This window comes from Anopheles stephensi, chromosome 3, assembly GCF_013141755.1.
Source record: "Anopheles stephensi strain Indian chromosome 3, UCI_ANSTEP_V1.0, whole genome shotgun sequence".
Lineage (NCBI taxonomy): Eukaryota > Metazoa > Arthropoda > Insecta > Diptera > Culicidae > Anopheles > Anopheles stephensi.
The window spans coordinates 69,210,204-69,229,351 of NC_050203.1; the positions used below are offsets into that span (position 1 = coordinate 69,210,204).

The 19,148-nt window shown below is 45.4% G+C and overlaps 5 protein-coding genes and 1 non-coding gene across 9 annotated transcripts; 2 read left to right on the forward strand and 4 right to left on the reverse strand.

Moving 5' to 3' along the window:
• Positions 1 to 62: 62 nt before the first annotated feature.
• On the reverse strand, positions 63 to 3,797 carry LOC118512492 (lysosomal alpha-mannosidase-like). Its single transcript, XM_036056997.1, has 5 exons — positions 3,610 to 3,797; positions 3,400 to 3,502; positions 2,722 to 3,329; positions 2,529 to 2,662; positions 63 to 2,458 (listed from the first exon to the last, which is right to left on the reverse strand). The coding sequence occupies exons 1-5, from the start codon at positions 3,736 to 3,738 to the stop codon at positions 424 to 426; spliced, it is 3,009 nt and encodes a 1,002-aa protein (XP_035912890.1). The 5' UTR covers positions 3,739 to 3,797; the 3' UTR covers positions 63 to 423.
• Positions 3,798 to 4,150: 353 nt separating this feature from the next.
• Trnav-aac lies at positions 4,151 to 4,223 on the forward strand. The gene has a single exon. It is a non-coding gene; the product is annotated as a tRNA-Val (tRNA).
• A 2,102-nt stretch (positions 4,224 to 6,325) lies between these two features.
• On the reverse strand, positions 6,326 to 7,387 carry LOC118512493. 2 transcript variants are annotated; one of them, XM_036056999.1, is made up of 3 exons: positions 7,259 to 7,387; positions 6,759 to 7,194; positions 6,326 to 6,679 (listed from the first exon to the last, which is right to left on the reverse strand). In XM_036056999.1, the coding sequence occupies exons 1-3, from the start codon at positions 7,310 to 7,312 to the stop codon at positions 6,594 to 6,596; spliced, it is 576 nt and encodes a 191-aa protein (XP_035912892.1). In that variant the 5' UTR covers positions 7,313 to 7,387; the 3' UTR covers positions 6,326 to 6,593. The 2 variants fall into 2 exon arrangements, with proteins under 2 accessions (XP_035912892.1, XP_035912891.1); XM_036056998.1 differs by having other exon boundaries at positions 6,326 to 7,194.
• A 2,782-nt stretch (positions 7,388 to 10,169) lies between these two features.
• LOC118512495 lies at positions 10,170 to 11,276 on the forward strand. Its single transcript, XM_036057000.1, has 2 exons — positions 10,170 to 10,333; positions 10,404 to 11,276. Exons 1-2 carry the CDS (start codon positions 10,286 to 10,288, stop codon positions 11,082 to 11,084), a joined length of 729 nt encoding a protein of 242 aa, XP_035912893.1. The 5' UTR covers positions 10,170 to 10,285; the 3' UTR covers positions 11,085 to 11,276.
• An 883-nt stretch (positions 11,277 to 12,159) lies between these two features.
• Positions 12,160 to 13,145, reverse strand: LOC118512496. The gene is made up of 2 exons (XM_036057001.1): positions 12,979 to 13,145; positions 12,160 to 12,908 (listed from the first exon to the last, which is right to left on the reverse strand). Exons 1-2 carry the CDS (start codon positions 13,024 to 13,026, stop codon positions 12,228 to 12,230), a joined length of 729 nt encoding a protein of 242 aa, XP_035912894.1. The 5' UTR covers positions 13,027 to 13,145; the 3' UTR covers positions 12,160 to 12,227.
• Positions 13,146 to 15,046: 1,901 nt separating this feature from the next.
• Positions 15,047 to 19,074, reverse strand: LOC118512497 (ATP-dependent RNA helicase vasa). Of its 3 annotated transcripts, none has more exons than XM_036057002.1 (4): positions 18,926 to 19,074; positions 17,234 to 17,453; positions 17,007 to 17,148; positions 15,047 to 16,926 (listed from the first exon to the last, which is right to left on the reverse strand). In XM_036057002.1, exons 2-4 carry the CDS (start codon positions 17,252 to 17,254, stop codon positions 15,296 to 15,298), a joined length of 1,794 nt encoding a protein of 597 aa, XP_035912895.1. In that variant the 5' UTR covers positions 17,255 to 17,453; positions 18,926 to 19,074; the 3' UTR covers positions 15,047 to 15,295. The 3 variants fall into 3 exon arrangements, with proteins under 3 accessions (XP_035912895.1, XP_035912897.1, XP_035912898.1); XM_036057004.1 differs by lacking the exon at positions 18,926 to 19,074 and adding an exon at positions 18,121 to 18,562; XM_036057005.1 differs by lacking the exon at positions 18,926 to 19,074 and adding an exon at positions 18,292 to 18,472.
• Between the last annotated feature and the right edge of the window lie 74 nt (positions 19,075 to 19,148).

Genomic DNA, 19,148 nt, shown 5'->3' on the forward strand with positions numbered 1-19,148 from the left:
TGCTAGCAAAAAATGAAGAAAGAAAAAAAATTTGCGAAAAAGTGTGAACAAAGCCAAAAGTGTTCTATAATTATATGAGTTATCCTTATCTTGAATGCATAATAAAGATTTTTATTTTGATGTTGCAAAGGATGAAGACCTTTTACGCAGCTAAAATTAGAGTTCAATTATCTAAATTGAAATGAACACCTGGATGAACCCCTTCATGCGTAAATAGACTTCTGCATAAGTATATCATTTAAATAAACTTTTTTTTACAGTCAAGTGCAATTTTTAAGAAGATCATTAACCTTTTTAAACAAACTTTTGCTAACGTCCTAAAATAACATAACTCATTGCATACGATAAGGCATTATTTTTATTGACTTATTTGAACAACATTTTTCTTGACACTAACACTCGATACTAACTGTTTTAAGTTCCTCATTTCCTCGCAAAATGAGCTACAAAAGTTCTGATCTCCATCGGTTTCAGTTCGATCAGGAATTGATCGTTATTATTTTTCTGTGGCGTTTCGATTTGTTCTTTTCGTCCTAGTCCATAGCTCATACGCTTTGAGTCCTCTTTCCACTGATTACCCGCCAGGGTAGTTTCACGCAGACTAACAACATTTACATCAGCAAACAAACCCTGCAGATCGATCTGCACCGGCAGCGAATGCTGTGGATCCTCGTTCACTGCGAACAAATGTTCAAATCGTACCAAAACGCCATCCTCTTTCCAAGGTTCCATCGTAAGCAGATGGACGTTGGGAGGCAAAGAAGTGGCCAGGAATGTGAAGCTGTGCCTAAAGTCATTACGATCCTGATCGTAAGGGAAGTCATCCGATGGGGCCACAAATACCCACGATGGTAGATGGACCTTGTTCTGCAGGAACCGTTCTTTGGCCGCTTGTGTTGGAGTAGAGCCAATGTGTGAAGAACCAAACACTAGGTAGTGCTTTCCTCGTGCAATAAGGCCGGTATTAAATTGAGTTTCATTCAGAGCTTCTCCAACACCGAACCGATCATCTCGAAGTAGCCGACGATGTACCATAAGTTCGAGCTGACCATCAACCAGGCTGGATCCACCCTGGGCACGATCGTTCAGCAAGCTCAGGCGCTTATGTTCATCTTCAATGACGATTTTGGTTGTCACTGGATAGTAGTTACCAGGGATCGGTTCTGCCAAATCTAGCTCCCATGTTTCGCGGTGGTTTCGGACCCGACGAAGCATTTCTCGTCCGTTTGAGTCCGTCCAGAACACACCATCGCTCTTGATGTCTGACTCAAATCGAGATATGATTTCCTTGCCTACACCATCATCGATCGGGATTGGTCCTACCAACCATTCCAACTCAACGTGCTCCTGGCCTGCATACACTCGAATCACCTGACTGATCCACTCGTTGAATATCTGATGCATTTCCTGGACAAGGTCGCTCTTCACCACCTGAATCTCAACCACATCCGTTACGGTCTTTTCGGTTCCGTTTGGCCGGAAGATGTACGCTCCGGAAGATCGGTTGCGGAACTCCTCATTGTTTCCAAGAGCTCCATCGTAGTACAAGAAGTTTTGCTTGAGGGAGTGCGTCTCTCCGTGAACAGTGATCGAGCTCATTAATCCGTTCTCATCGAAATTGACCGAAACATGCTCGTTTCCAATGCTCACATTATCCTCCTGGCGCATTTCTGCAGAGGACGAGTCCCGAGACTCCTCCTTGGAGACATAGTACGTCTTGTAGCCTACTGGAGGGACTTGCTCACCCTGGAACACAAGTTCATGAGTAGCCTCGCTTTCGCGGAACGGAAGTTCGATCACAGAGCTCGGGATCGGAACCAACGTTGATGGAACCGTCTGTCCGCGATCGTTTAGTACCGAATACTGACCATCCTTTACCGGCAGTCGTACATAGTCGTTCGAGCCGTATCCGAGAGGATTGTACAACAACACCACCGTATTGTCCGCATTCTCGGTCGTTGCACAAGCACTGATGTTTGCCTGCTTACAGTAGCTCCAATCGAACTTGCCGTCCTCGCGATATCCAGACAGTTGATTCAGAACCGATCGGATATTGGCACTGCAAGCCTCAAATCCTTCGTACAGCATGCGAGCATAGTCGTCCGCTACATGTTGCTTCTCAGTACCGGTGATCGCGTCATGATGCTGCATCACTCCCATCACATCACGCAGGGCAGTTAGATGCGCCTCGTAATAGTCTTCCTTCGTTGGAGCAATGGCCGACAGTTGTTTGCATACCTGCAGGAAATGGTTTCCCTCGCGCTCGTAACGCTTCTGGGTGGGTCGAGAGGTGAAGTAACCGGTCCAGAAGGCAGTAGGATCGGAAGCGTACGGGAAGAAATCGTCAGACTTGGTGGGCCACTCAACCTGTGCATCATGAACTGCCTTCAGATAGCAGGAAGGAGTAGAATAGAACACATTCACCAGTGATCCTTCCGCTTGACGTGCGTTTGTGTACCTGTTAGTATTGATAGAGATAATGCTTTTACTTCTCCAAAGTGCACCAAAACTCTGTAAGATTCATCTACCTGATCAGTTTGTCTAAATTCTTGAACCACATGTTGGCATCCTGGTAATGGAAATCTTCACCCATCGTTAGGATGATGTTGTTCGTCAAGAACGTTTTTGACATGTTGTGGACAGTGTCCAGAAATAGATCCACCTGGTAAGAAACGTAACACTTTAGCCTACACCACTGAAGCCACATTACGAATCACTTACCTTCTCCTTGACGTTGTTATCCTTCGAGTAAGGCCCATCAATGAACGGATCATCGTTGCACAGCACATCAAAGCAAAAACCAGGCGGTGGAGCATAGATGTAGTACAGTCCACTAGTGAACAGCTCACTATTCTCCAGACTATCGCTCGTTTTCCACATCATCTCCATCGTTTGCTGAGCGATCCGGTTGCTCTTGTCCTGAAAATCTAACCGTCCCTGGAACAATCCATCATAACCCATCTGAACGAACAGTGAGCCTTGCTCGCGAGAATGACCGAACGGATCAATCTGCCAGCCTGCCTTCGGACGTCCACACTCTCCGAAGGTATCGTTCAAAAACCGTAACCCCCAGGTAAACTGATCGATAACACTCTGATAATGCACCGAGGCTTCATCGTTCATGCTCCACGCACCACCGATGAATTCTAGTCGTCCTTCATTAACTAGATTCTTCACGGTTTCTCGCATCTCCTCGGTCTGCTCCAGGTACCATTTTTGCATGAAAGCAGATTCCACAAAGATGAACCTACGCGTGACGTCCTTCAGCAGCTCTTGTATGACTGAATCGAGGATGTACTGGACGCCCGCCTTCTGAATGCTACTTCTACCTGTATCAAGTACAACAAAAACCACAATAGCTGTTTCGAGAGTCCCGCTCCATCTCCCGGGTAAACTCACTTCCGTAGTAGTATTGGTCAACAGTTTTAAGCCACCCAACGTCATCGTGCGTATGAGCAACCAGGTGCACATTCAGCATGTTTTCCTTCACCCTCGGGCAACCCTGCAGTAAAATGGCAAACAAATGATGACGGCTATCACACTTCATCGATCACCATCGATCGCGCGCACCATACTTTCGCCACAAGCACACTGGTGGCGATATCTCACCTCATAGCCACACTGGGCCGGATGCCGACCGAAGAAGGATTGCTTAGAACCGGTTGGGTTTGCCCCGGTGCCGACGAGCAAACATTGCAGCACCATCAGCAACAGGAATAGCTTGTTCCTGTTTTCCATCGCGAAATGGTAAGGTTGTAGCTCTGCGGTGGTTCACAGTTGACTGACAAATGAGTTGGCGCGAGTGGAGTGATGGTTCGCTTTTCAAGGGTCTCTTGAGATGCATGGAGCGAGGCGGTTATGCTCTTCCCTTATCATGTGTAGAACATACAATGGGAAGAATAATCAATCTGACAGCCGTCTATCATGGCTGCGACCGATAGACGGACGTTTCGTGGTCTAAAAATAGAAGCAATGCCGAAATGAAAAAATACACCATTTTTATGTGTAAAGCATCTGTACTGACAACAATCGATACCGATAAGGATATTATGTTGTGATTTAAAAACAATGTGATCATATAGATTGTTTGCTGTTTCGTGATGTAAAAGATTAGAATCGAGGGTTGAAAATACCACCCTTAAGATTACTTGTTTCCGTGGTGTAGTGGTTATCACATCCGCCTAACACGCGGAAGGCCCCCGGTTCGATCCCGGGCGGAAACAGAGGAGATTGTTTTTTGATTTTCATTTTGTTTAATACAATTTTTTTAACGGACTACAATGAGCTTAATTTTAATTACAGGGAGCAATTCATTTAAATTAGTCACTGCCCATGCGTTCAACTAATTCCATTTGAGTTATTTCCACGAAAAACTTTCATTCTCTCGCTTCATCCGGCACAATTTTACTCATTCTGGAACGCTTGTATTGGCTTGGCTTTGCCTACCCTTTACCGACCTGCCCAGCGAAAGGAGTGCACACATAAAAAGGGCGACACTCACGGCGGCGAAAGTAAACACAAAACCTGCATCGAGTGCGCAATGCTGCACACCACACTGCGAGAAGAAACAGCTAAAGATAGACCAGACCAGACCGGTGACCAACGGCGCGAAGGCAGCATAAAACGTGATGCAGACAATTATTGGCGTCTTGCAGAGAGAAGCGGTAATGCTGCGTTCGTCCGAGCTGCTTAAGCTGCTATAGAGACCCATGACATTCGATTGTCAGGAGCACGATCTCGTCAGGGCGGGTGAAGGTGAAGGTGACGTCGGTACGCCCGAGGCCTGAGAGTTTGATGAAAGTGAAAATTGTGGCTGCCGTTTTTTTTTCTTTGGTTTCGTTTCTCTTGCTTCTTTCTACTTGCTCGATCTACTTACGAGCCGCTTGGTCAGTCAGTCGGTCGGTAGGTCGCTCGGTATGTCGGTTGGTCCCTTCACCATCCGGCGGAAAAGAAAAAGAAAAAAACAACACTGTTGTTGAGTTGATATTGTAGAGCGATCGGATTACGATGTGAGCTTGTGCTGATTTTTATAGGTAGCATTTTGAATTATGTTCATCATAATTAACCACAAGTTACATTTTTTTCCTTTTTATTTACTATTCATAAAATCCAGAAACTATTTATTTAAAAAAGATTTTTTTAAATTTCTTCAATATATAAAACGAATTTTATGAAAAGAAATGCATGCGTTAGCATCACTATTTAAAAATTAAGAAAATCTTTTATTTGTGAATAATTACGCATCAATGAAAATTATAAATCAATTTGAACCATGATCTGGCGTTTCACACGCTAATCAACAAATGATCCATCGTATTAAAACCAATGAATAATTAATTTATACATTTCATTTTTATTTTTATTATCGTTTATTCATAGAGGCTTTGGGTCTTTGAGACCTCATTCGCCTCTTTACAGTATACATTAAATGAGTAATATCACTTCATATATCAATCTGTGCTGCAAAACACGTTCTGATTTTATTTGAATTGAATTATTTCAAACTCACCCCTAATTTTCTTCCGAATGTGAAATATTTCATGAATGCCATGAAAGTTTTTCTCACTGCTAACGGAAATCTATACATTTTGAAAATAGAAGGGTAAAATCAGCTATAAACCGGGAGTTTTAAGACAGAATTGTACTGTAAATACCTGCAGAATATATTTTTACGTTTTGGTTTTATGGTTTATAATAAAAAAAATTAAAAGATCAGAATCAATTCCATTTCTGTTAAAATTTAACTTTCAGAGCTTGTAGCTTTTATCTACTTTATTCGATCAATAAAGCATATTTCTGGATTTCACGAGCGGAAATTACGATCTGTTGATACGGCAAGTTACAGATGAAAAGCAAGAGTACCATCAAACAGCTGTTGAAGCCAGCAGCATTGGTCTTAGTAAGATTTCTTGAAGATAGACATGATGATGACGATGTTTTACCTAACCTCTTTTTCTGGCCTCGTTGAGTACACATATGTATTGGTTTTCCAAACTCAATTACCACAGCTCATTTCATAAAGGGAGAACCTATTAGCTAGGCTTGTTCATCAACCACAATTGTGGAGTTTGAAAGCCTATCGACGATTCCATGTGTTGGGGTAGTTCTCAGAATTTCTATTTATTAAATTCAGCGAGAACAGACCCCTAACTTAGATCGTAACAGTATAAAATGAAAGAGATAAGATTATAAGATTAAGAGAAAACAAACAGGACGTATTATCGCAGAGTTCCACCCTCAAATTCAGACTTGAACACGGAATCAAGAACGATTCTTCCAAAGCCGAGTAAAGATGTTTCCTTCGTGTATAAAAATGTCCCTTTTATATATTTTACATATTTTTATTTAAAAATTATATAAATAACTCAGTGATGTGTTACAAGTTGTTAGTTATGAGGAACTATGCAAGAGAACAGGTTGATGGGCTGGAGTATCATCTGCTATACATTCGGGTAGGTTAGTGTTTTATTCCGAGTACAGTATGTATACACTTTTGCAACCATCTCATCAGTTAACAATCGACCCTAAACAGATGCTTGTCAACTGACTTTTGGACGCATCGGATGTTGCCTTCAGTATGGACTCGTTAACGTTCAAGCACGATTGATAGCCATTTCGCAAATCCCACAGCCTGGAGGAAAACTGTTCCACAATCCCAAATATGCCCGAAAAGTAATCACTGGCAAAGGCATCAATTTCGTCAGCCTTGCCCTTCAGCTTTACCATGACTGCATCAGGTCCCGCAATAATATTCTCACCCTCGAAAACGTCCAACAGACTCTGGTAGAATATTTCCGACTCATCGACCTCGAGCAACTGTTGGGCACGCTGCAGCTCCTTCTCTATACCCCGTTCCACATCGTTAACACAGTTCGTGTATCCCACACCGGCCACGTTCATGTTGTTTTCCACAATTGTTTTCAGGAAGCTAAGACAACTGCGATCCACCGAAGCCGGTTGATGATCGAGCTGATATAGCAGCTCATCCTCGAGGTCTATCGCAATGTCGAGCGAGCCTTCCTTGGCGACAAACAGCTGCTTGTAGAACTGGTCCGTCTTTTGCACCAAGTTGTACTTCGCCGAGTACACGAAGTTAATGATGCGATACTTAATTTCGGCATGTTTCGGTTCAATCTCTTTCAGACGCTCGACCACCTTCATCGACGCCAAGCGACCTGCTTCGACTGCCAGAATCTGGGGGAAAAAATAGAGAAAAAAAGGTTAAAACGAACCTTTGTGGTGTTGTAATTATACCTACATTGTTAAAACAATAACAAATCCCAAAGAGAGTAACCAACGCTAAAGACTTCATTGCTTGTAGTAGGCTACGTCAGGTAGAAATACACCTCTTTACCCCGGTGTATCATTACAAGATTGATCTGCCACCTACTAAGCCCGTATTGATTTTATACACCTTCCTCCAAGATCCGTGTGATAAATCTTATGGCAGCCATAAATCCTATCGGGAACTCAACCGCCATCAAGATAGATCATGATGATAGCAATATCGCCAAAATGTGTTGATAGGAAGCGTTACTCGCCTCCGATTCGATTGTACGTCAATGCATTTTATTGGGTCTGGCAGTACAAGAAGCGTTACCGGAACTTACCTTATTAAGTAAAAAAAAGCAATTGGGCCTTTTGAACTTTTACCTGAATCTTTCATTAATCACTGTGCTTTATAAATTGCACCACTTTTGATCTTAACCAGTCAGCGCTTTTCTAGCTTCACACGCAGCGCTTTCAGATGGCGCTTACATCTCTCTATTCTCTCAAGGAGCTTTCATCCACAGTCAATCTGGCAAACGATATCGTTTTACTGCTTTTCTTCCTACAGAGCGAGATAATCTTATCTCAACAAATGCCTTAGGTGATAATAATATTGCCATCCTGTCTGCAGATCCGGGTTGAATTGCGACAAAATTGACAGAGTCGGAATTTATGATCGACTGACTAGTGCGAGTTGCCCTCAAACCGGATTAAGGCGATTAAGCAAAAACGGATAAGAGATATTAGAAGGAAGAAACGTTAAAAGAATGAGACATTTACCAGTTTCATCAACAGTCATGGAATCTGTAAAATAAAATGTAGATATCGATCGTTACCACGCTATCTGGCAAGGACACTGCGGCATTCACCGTCTGATGTTTGGACGTCACCCCCGTTTGGGCACTTTCTCTTATGCTGAAAGTCTACTAGAATAGTCTTGGAGGGATTTCGAGAAGCTGGTATGGACGAATCACTGTTATGTTACAAAAGGGAGACAATTTTTTTTTATTAATATAAAACTTCAAGTTACTATCTGGTTAATGAATCTTAGAGACTTGAAGTTTTCTAATAACCTGTGCTATCATTCTTTTGTTGAATAGCTAGGATAATGTTACACCCTGAGACTCAGTTTGGCTTTAGACACCTTATGTACAAGCTTCTTTCGATGAATAACCCAACCAACCCATCCACAATGAACCACGTAGTTCATGGAGCACCTTGCGCCAGGCGACAAGAAGTTTTAGGATACCTCGTGGACCACCACAGTTTAAGACATCTTTAACGTGTTGATTTAAGGGACGCCATCTCGGACTGTAACAACAGACCAAGTGCTTAATATCTTCCGTTGTATTTGAAGAGGACGTAAAGAATTTTGGAAAGGATTGCTTAATACGGGTACAATATCAAGCAAGAATTCTTACTGTCGTAAAACAAACAAATGAGAAATCCTTTTGATACAACCATGTTTTATTGATAATTCGTTATAGCTCCGGTCGACATAACAAGCACAGCCTTAGCTTAATTTGCGCAGATATCATCGGCCTGAGATGAAGCATCCTGCAACGATTGCAACATCAGCGTGCGTGCATTCGTCAGACACTCCTCAAAGGCTGACTTCAAAGCCTCGGACAATTCGCCGGTCACACCGGTTCCCTCTATGGCGACTGGATTGCTCAACTTCTCCTCGATCCTTGCCTGAATCGTGAACGGCTCAACGAAGATGTTCACATCCCGCAAGCTGCTCAACAGGCTGGCCTTGGTGTACTGCTGGCGAGAGCTGGCGTCCTGCTGCTCCGGATACAGCCGCTCAAACATCTCATCGTCAATTTTCGCCACACAGTTCCTGAACGATAAACCGGCCAGCTTCATCAGGAGGTCCGTGCCGCTGCCAACCAACTGTGCACATTTCGTATCGGCGATCGGAGTCAACCTTCCCTGGATGTTGGCCTCCCTGTCGATCGTTTCCCTCACGTACGCCTCCTGGGTAAGAATAAGCTCGGACTGCAGCGAAGTGAACAGCTCCGAGCCTCCAGCGATAAGTCGTCGCTGCTGCTTTCCTCTGGCGGACACTTTCAGTGGTTGAAACGCTAGCAAGGCATCCTGACGAGTGGTTTCAACCGTGTCCAGTGCGAGAAACGAACACATCAGCAACACTGGCAACAGGCTCGAAAACGCGTACATGGTATATGACGGGCGATGAACGACCGATGGTTCTCTTCGGCACCAAACAGCACTACTGCTCGGGGTAGATCGTTGATGGCACCTTCTTATATGAGATGGTGTCTTATCGGTGGGTATAGCAAGATTAGCTTGATAAATGATAAATCGGTCAATTCAGGAAACTGTTGGCGTTCCACAAACCCTCACACCCTTCATACTTCCTCCCTGCCGATGTGTGAGGATGAAATTAGTTCAGTCTAGCCTTCTTCTTTGCTCCCGGATGTATCGTCAAAAGGAATTCAAGAGACGGTAGTTCCGGCTGGTGACAGGATCCTTCAAACAAAGGTTCTTTATTTTTCATACCCTTCTTAGTTTCTTGGGAGATGATATTTCGATTATTAATTATGATTATATTATACTTGATCAACCTATTTTGAACTCATGCTTGTCGATACTCCTTCACTTGAGTATTTCTGTAATGGAAGCTAATTCATTTGCTTCCTTGAGCCGTCTATGCTTATTTTTAAATTCCTGGATTACAATTATTCTTACTTTTTGTCGAGTAATTGGTGTCCGCCAAATAAGACTCTAAAATTGGTTTTATGTTACTGGTTGTTGTGTTCCCTGCCGGATGCGGATTGCCGAATACGCGTCATATACTTTACGACTCCCAATGATAACAGGATTATCATCCCCAGTAGTGTTCCTCGGTTGAAACGGTATAAAACGCCGTTTATCGGAAGCTTCGAAATCAGAACGCGTCCTACGGCGATCGGAAAGGCTTCTTAAGTTTTTCGGAAAAGCATTTAAGCTACTCACCAGTCGTGACCGAGTGTCGAAAAGTTGTCTGGAAACAATGAAGCATTTTATCGCGGTGGTCGTATTGTGTCTGACAGTGGCTCAGGTGCGTTCAACTGCCACTTTAGGCGGAGTGCAAACCAGGGAAACTCAACTCTTCGCTTCAACATTTTCAGCTCTCGGAAGCCGGACGTCCCGTTTCGACGGAAGTCGTGCAAAAGCTGAAGGAACTCGAGCCAGTGTACAAGCAGCTGCAGGATAAGGTGATCAACGAGGTTGCTGGGGCGAAGTTGACCACCGCCAGTCGTACCGACGCATTCTACAAAGGTGTGATTGCCGATAAGGAAAGCTCTCTGGCACAATCCATTCAGCTTGAGGATGATATGGTCTATCAGCTGAACGGACAAGCACCGTCGGCCGATTCCTCCTGCGTGCAAATGCTCCGTAGTCTGACTGAGCTCAACATGAATGTGGCTGGCGTTGGCTACACGAACTGTGTCAACAAGGTGGAGGCCGGCGTGAACGCCGAGTTGGACAAGGTGTACAAGCTGCTGCAGGTTGACGAGTCGGAGCTGTTCGATATCAGCCTGCTGGACGTGTTCCAGGGCGAGAACATCATCGTGGATCCGGCGAAGATCATCAGCAAGCTGAGCGAGAAGAAAACCGAGATCGATGGCATTTCGCTGAGCTTCGTCTCCGACATTAATGCTGCCGTCAACGCATACGCTTCCCGTCTGGGCGATCTGCAGAACGAATACAAATCCTGCCTACTGACCAACGAGTCCCTGCTGAAGGGATCCTTCGAAAACAGCAAGCTTCAGCTGGTTCAAATTTGCTTGGGATCAATTGTCCAATAAGAATCCCGAAGGATTCTACAATTGCAGTGCCGCAATAAAATCAATCATATCAATTCTCCAAGGAAATTTAGCAAAAAAGGATCGTCAAAGTTTTATTGATAAACTTAAAATGTTGGCTAAGAACTTAACATGATTATCAATCGGGTTATCCTGCAGCTTTGCAATGAGAGACATCCGATATGAGTTCCTCGATGATGTTTTTTTTTCTGATATGGTAGATACTGAAACCAGACAAGCTTATTGCGTTAATCTTTAGAAATATTATACCTAGAGTGATAATACCATTGACCCCCGGCAGAGGAAGTGTGCCAAAATTGACTTTGAGATAATTAAGGAATTTATGATATGCCGACCAATAAAGCCAACATTCCGGATTAATAGTATTGAGCAATCGAATTCCGTAATGAGTGTTATCAATTTTAATCAATCAAAATGTAATCAGTTTTCCTAACGGAAGGACTATGAAACCTGATCTAAGTTTATGATACGAAAAAGTTAATCAAAATTTCTGAAACTAAGGATTTCCTGAAACGAATAAAAAATTCAATAAGCTGATATATAAAAACCTTTACAACAATATAAATGCTTCAAATGGATTTCAATTAAATACGTCAATGAAAATCTTAGTACTATAAAAGTATCAAAATCAGAATGATTTTTGGTACAGTGTGTTTGAACGGACAGTGAAAGAATCGCAACACATTACACTCGCCAGGCTGGGCATGTTATGCGAATGGCACCGAGCGATCCAGCCCCTTTAGTCTTTCACAAGTATAGAGTTAGCGTGGTAGACACAAATTGAGATAAGGCATTGATGCGTCCGCTAGAAAAGCGTATGAAAAATGAATTGCTGGCGACCGTATTAAAGGACCCAGGAACAAGTAAGTCAGAGTTAGTGAATTCTTATCTCAAAAAGAGATGCAGGGCTTGAGGAGATCTTGTGCGCTTGAGTAAACTCTTAAATAACTCAATATACTAAAGCTTCCTAACAGCTGAAAATATTTTGTTGCAAGACTTTTTCTCACCGTTTTCCATTGCCCATGCTTCTGGCACTTTCAAATGAAAATAAGAAGTATTTTACTTTTTGTTGCATTTATAATAGATTTTATTTAGGCATTACATTAGGAGTATCCTTCAGAGTTCTTACGGGACAATTGATCCCAAGCAAATTTGAACCAGCTGAAGCTTGCTGTTTTCGAAGGATCCCTTCAGCAGGGACTCGTTGGTCAGTAGGCAGGATTTGTATTCGTTCTGCAGATCACCCAGACGGGAAGCGTATGCGTTGACGGCAGCATTAATGTCGGAGACGAAGCTCAGCGAAATTCCATCGATCTCGGTTTTCTTCTCGGTCAGCTTGCTGATGATCTTCGCCGGATCCACGATGATGTTCTCGCCCTGGAACACGTCCAGCAGGCTGATATCGAACAGCTCCGACTCGTCAACCTGCAGCAGCTTGTACACCTTGTCCAACTCGGCGTTCACTCCGGCCTCCACCTTGTTGACACAGTTCGTGTAGCCAACGCCAGCCACATTCATGTTGAGCTCAGTCAGACTACGGAGCATTTGCACGCAGGAGGAATCGGCCGACGGTGCTTGTCCGTTCAGCTGATAGACCATATCATCCTCAAGCTGAATGGATTGTGCCAGAGAGCTTTCCTTATCGGCAATCACACCTTTGTAGAATGCGTCGGTACGACTGGCGGTGGTCAACTTCGCCCCAGCAACCTCGTTGATCACCTTATCCTGCAGCTGCTTGTACACTGGCTCGAGTTCCTTCAGCTTTTGCACGACTTCCGTCGAAACGGGACGTCCGGCTTCCGAGAGCTGAAAATGTTGAAGCGAAGAGTTGAGTTTCCCTGGTTTGCACTCCGCCTAAAGTGGCAGTTGAACGCACCTGAGCCACTGTCAGACACAATACGACCACCGCGATAAAATGCTTCATTGTTTCCAGACAACTTTTCGACACTCGGTCACGACTGGTGAGTAGCTTAAATGCTTTTCCGAAAAACTTAAGAAGCCTTTCCGATCGCCGTAGGACGCGTTCTGATTTCGAAGCTTCCGATAAACGGCGTTTTATACCGTTTCAACCGAGGAACACTACTGGGGATGATAATCCTGTTATCATTGGGAGTCGTAAAGTATATGACGCGTATTCGGCAATCCGCATCCGGCAGGGAACACAACAACCAGTAACATAAAACCAATTTTAGAGTCTTATTTGGCGGACACCAATTACTCGACAAAAAGTAAGAATAATTGTAATCCAGGAATTTAAAAATAAGCATAGACGGCTCAAGGAAGCAAATGAATTAGCTTCCATTACAGAAATACTCAAGTGAAGGAGTATCGACAAGCATGAGTTCAAAATAGGTTGATCAAGTATAATATAATCATAATTAATAATCGAAATATCATCTCCCAAGAAACTAAGAAGGGTATGAAAAATAAAGAACCTTTGTTTGAAGGATCCTGTCACCAGCCGGAACTACCGTCTCTTGAATTCCTTTTGACGATACATCCGGGAGCAAAGAAGAAGGCTAGACTGAACTAATTTCATCCTCACACATCGGCAGGGAGGAAGTATGAAGGGTGTGAGGGTTTGTGGAACGCCAACAGTTTCCTGAATTGACCGATTTATCATTTATCAAGCTAATCTTGCTATACCCACCGATAAGACACCATCTCATATAAGAAGGTGCCATCAACGATCTACCCCGAGCAGTAGTGCTGTTTGGTGCCGAAGAGAACCATCGGTCGTTCATCGCCCGTCATATACCATGTACGCGTTTTCGAGCCTGTTGCCAGTGTTGCTGATGTGTTCGTTTCTCGCACTGGACACGGTTGAAACCACTCGTCAGGATGCCTTGCAAGCGTTTCAACCACTGAAAGCGTCCGCCAGAGGAAAGCAGCAGCGACGACTTATCGCTGGAGGTTCGGAGCTGTTCACTTCGCTGCAGTCCGAGCTTATTCTTACCCAGGAGGCGTACGTGAGGGAAACGATCGACAGGGAGGCCAACATCCAGGGAAGGTTGACTCCGATCGCCGATACGAAATGTGCACAGTTGGTTGGCAGCGGCACGGACCTCCTGATGAAGCTGGCCGGTTTATCGTTCAGGAACTGTGTGGCGAAAATTGACGATGAGATGTTTGAGCGGCTGTATCCGGAGCAGCAGGATGATAGCTCTCGCCAGCAGTACACCAAGGCCAGCCTGTTGAGCAGCTTGCGGGATGTGAACATCTTCGTTGAGCCGTTCACGATTCAGGCAAGGATCGAGGAGAAGTTGAGCAATCCAGTCGCCATAGAGGGAACCGGTGTGACCGGCGAATTGTCCGGGGTTTTGAAGTCAGCCTTTGAGGAGTGTCTGACGAATGCACGCACGCTGATGTTGCAGTCGTTGCAGGATGCTTCATCCCAGGCCGATGATATCTGCGCGAATTAAGCTAATGCTGTGCTTGTTATGTCGACCGGAGCTATAGCGAACTATCAATAAAAGTACTTATGATCAAGTAAAAGCTTATACGATTTTTCGTAGCTTAGAGATTTTCCCTAGATATAGTCGCCTAAGAATTCTCGCCTTCTCTGGTGTCTTTCCCATCGACTTCAGCTTCTTAGTAGTCAGTCACCGCTTCAGTCCCTCTTCTCGTAAGGTCGAATTTAGTTATTCCTGATGTGAGACTTTCATGAAAGACATCGCTTCATGCCTTTAATCGTTCCTGAGGTTTAAGGACCACCGGATTTCCGATTCAACTTAGCGTGCAATCTCCCCACTACTACTTCTATGGACAGGCTTGGTGACTCTTACATCCTCCTCCCGACTACTCGACAGCCTTCGTGTCCACTTCCGTCGCTGGAGTGTTATAGCTTTTAAGCGGGTATACGTCAAGCTCCAAAAGTTGACAATACTATGTTCGGATTACTGATTTTTCAATCTACCTGTAGTGCAAAACCACGAAAAGCGATCTCAAGTTCCACCCCTGAGGGGCTAACAACCATTTATTCAACAGCCCCGCTGCGCCATGCTTTTTTTTTAGTACATAGTGTCATTAAATGTAGAAAAATCATCACGCACTTCGCTATACGAGGGAATATAGAGAGTTTTACTCTAGCTCTTTTGTTTACGAAACTTACTCGCGCTGAAGTTTCGCTAATGTTGTAATTATAAGGAAAAAAAACGGGAAAAATCAAGAGAGAGATTCGCACCGAACTCTCGTTAGTCCCACGCTTCCTCCGGTTCCAATGCAGCCGGCTGCGCGTCAACGCGTGAACCATGCGAATCGCGAATGTCCCTGCCACCGAACTGTGACGATCTCATGTACGAGCCTGAACCGCCAGCATCCTTCAGAAAGTCCGGCACCGGTTGCCCGGCCTGCGTAAGTATCTTCACCAGATCGCTCGCCATGGCCTGGTCCGCCTCCGGGTCGTAAAAGCTGGTCGCTCGTCCCTTGTTTCCGACGCGACCGGTACGCCCGATACGGTGCACGTAATCGTCAATGCTCTTTGGCAGATCGTAGTTAATGACGTGGGACACATTCTTAATGTCTAGCCCGCGGGCAGCTACCGATGTCGCAATCAGCACATCCATCCGCCCAAACTTGAAGTCGTCCAGCGCCATTTCCCGTTCCCGCTGCAATCGATCGCCGTGGATGGAGGTGGTCGGGAACTGGGTCTCGGACATGAGCGACGCCAGATAGTCGGCGTTCCGCTTCGTCTCCACAAACACCAGCGTACCCTTCGGGTTACCTTCGTTCAGGATCTCTTCCAGCTTTTTGCGCTTCTTAAACTTCTCCACCTGATGGATGGTTTGCTCCACATCGGAACAGGCACCGCCCACGATTCCGACGAACACGCAAATGTAGCTGTTCAAAAATTTGCCCGCCAATTCCTGAATTTCGGCCGGGAACGTGGCCGAAAACATCAGCGTCTGCCGGTTCGTTTTGTCCGGCATCGTCGGGTGGCCCATCAACTTCTCGATCGCCGGCAGGAAACCCATGTCCAGCATCCGATCAGCTTCGTCGAGCACCATAAATTTCACATTCTCCATGCTTATGTGCCCGCGGTCAATGAAGTCCTGCAATCGACCGGGTGTACCGACCAAGATGTGGCATCCGCCGCGCAACAGCTGCAGCTGGTGATGTACTGCCGTCCCTCCGTATGACACACACACCTTCAGCTTGGTTCCGTGTGCAAATTTACGCCCTTCGTCGTGGATCTGAATGGCAAGCTCGCGGGTCGGAGCCACAATGACGATGTACGGATTGCGCGTACGTAGCTCCAGCCCGTCCTCCAGATCGAGCAGGTTGTGGATCATGGGCAGCATGAAGGCAGCCGTTTTGCCCGAACCGGTCTGTGCGCAGGCCATCAGATCGCGCCCGGCCAGGATGATGGGGATGGCGTAGCGCTGGATGGGTGTCGGCTTCGTGTACTTCGACTTGCGCACGTTCGTCATCACCTCTTCCCGCAGTCCGGACGTTTCGAAGCTGTCCACCTGGTTCGGTGGATTTTCGCCCGAAACGCGCACCTCGATGTCGTCGAACTTTTCAAAGTTGATGCCCGAACTAATGCCCGACCCAAAGATCAACGATTCGTCCTCAGTGGGTAGCGGCGGGATGTACAGGCTCTTGGGTTTGTCCGACTTCACCTGGTCCATGCTGGGATCGTTGCCGGAGTACGGTGGACGATCGTCCCCATAGCCAAAGCCACCACCTCCACGGCCACGACCACCTCCACGGCCGCGACCACCGCCTCGTCCACCACGGCCACGGCCGCCACCACCACCACGACCACGTCCACCGTAGCCTCCTACATCGTCGCCATTCTCGTAGCTACCGTACCCGTTTGTGCCTACAGCATGCAGGAAACGTGAAATCGTACATTAAATGATGGATTTCCTTCAACGCGCGTACAAAATATGATCAACTTACCTTCATTGTGGAAACCATTGTTCGACTCGTAATCGCCGAACCCGTTGCTCGATTCGCCAAACCCGTTGCCCGTATCGCCATTGGCAACGCTTTCGCTCACATCGTTGAAATTAGCCTGATCGAAGCTTCGTCCCTCGTCACACTAGAAGAAAACCCATCCACACACACAGACAAATGAGAAATTAATTTAAATCAGTCAAAAATCACACATTAAAAACGATTCTTACCTCTTCCCAATCGTCACTCATCTTCCTAGATCGATTTTAAGCACGCCGCTGAAGTGATGGTGTCGGGCTGCAAATTTCCTCCAAATGCGTAACGATTCTGTAGAAAGATCACGCAGGCTCAAGTCGTCCGTAAGCGGGGCAGCAGTTTAGTGTAGAGTAACTAACGGCGTGACGACCCTCTCTTCTCTCTCTTCGATTCGTAATGGCGATCAGCAAGCAGCTACCGGTAAAAGTGACGGTGTGTGCACGTGCATGGAAGAAAGATACAGAAAAAAATGGACGAACTATTACTACAAGCAGTCACTCCTGTGTGCTGTAAAGAAAATCACACACACATACAAATACCAACAACTTTGCCGCCGGCACAAACGATCGTTTCACAGGCAAGGGGGCAACACACAGAGCCACAAAAGCTTTTCCCAAGAAAATTTTAAAAGCGACAATACTGCTTTCATCCAGGCGACCACCACCACTACACTACACGACGAAGTAGCCTATGGACGGTGGGCGCGTGTGACTGTGAGGGTAGAGAGATATACCGCTAGCAGAGACGATGTGCCGGACCGCGCGCGCTTTTCGCATCAATTATTTGCGGATGAACGACAACGATATGCTCATCCGCCGTCCCGGAACGTGCACGGAGAGGCATTTCGTGCGCATTTCGAGACCCCTGATAGAGGCCAGCCAGTAGTAACACTAGCCCTAGCAAAAATAACAACTTCATTCGATTGCGCACTGCACTTTACTGGAACACAACAATGGTGCATGATTTCTTCACTAGGCGGCATGATCGTTGGTTGAAGTAGATATAGGCTAATTTGATTGCCAAAAGCCGATGAACGACTTGCGATAGGTGAAGATGATAAAAACCATGCGGTTATTCTTACTTTGTATATCACAGAGCTTGTTACTTCCACTCGGTGGTAGCGGTAAGGCACACTGCAGTCAAAGCTGCACACACTACTACTGGGTTTAACTGCACCGAGCCACTTTCGTTCCTCAAATAACGTCTATCCAGGCAAAAACCTACTACACTACTCGCCACCAGTTCTACCTACATCCCCTGCTACTGCTGCCGGATCGTTTGAAAGGAAAGGGAGACACAGACCAAACGCTTTGTGTGTGTCGTGTTTCCGAGAAGTTAACTCCAAATCCTACCGCACCACCACACATTGAAAGCCTGCTCCTTTACGAAAGCGCAACATGCACAACGAGGCAGCACGCACCAAGGAATGTTTACGAATAGCACGCGCAAAATCAACAGTGTACCGGCATCAGCAGAGACAGCCGATTTTGACAGCACCAACACACACACACACACACCACGACCTTTTGTTTTATCTTGCACTGATGGTGTTAGTGCGCGACCGTTACCGAACCGAGAGACAAAGGGCAAATGGCGCGATTCGCTCGACAATTGAATCAAAATTTTGGAAATTATATTATTTCAATAAAACAGCCAAACCCTTCTTAGCTTTTGGGAAATGAATGAATCGTTTTGCGTAAATCGTTAAGCGAATCCTTGAAAGCAAAATTTATATAGCATTTTCTCTACTAAACCCAAAACCAAACCAATATAACCAACCAATTTAACACTCTTAGCTATTTTTCATTTATCATAGTTTTTTCATATTTTTCATTTATCATTTATCTATAGTAGTCAGGATTCTAAAACACCTTGATAATACTTACCAGTCAAAAATGGTTTTGATTAAGCACAGGAAAGCGCCGGTTGCGCAGCAATGGCGAAATGAGCAATGAACAGCACCGGGTCGACGCTTCCTACACGCTAGGAGTACTTCGAGGAAATGACTGAGTTTGGTAGTTTCCAGCAGGATAGCAGGATCCACACTCTACAAACTCTACACACATCCTATTCCACTGCCGAGCCTTGCAACACGTGCCGAGCCTTGCA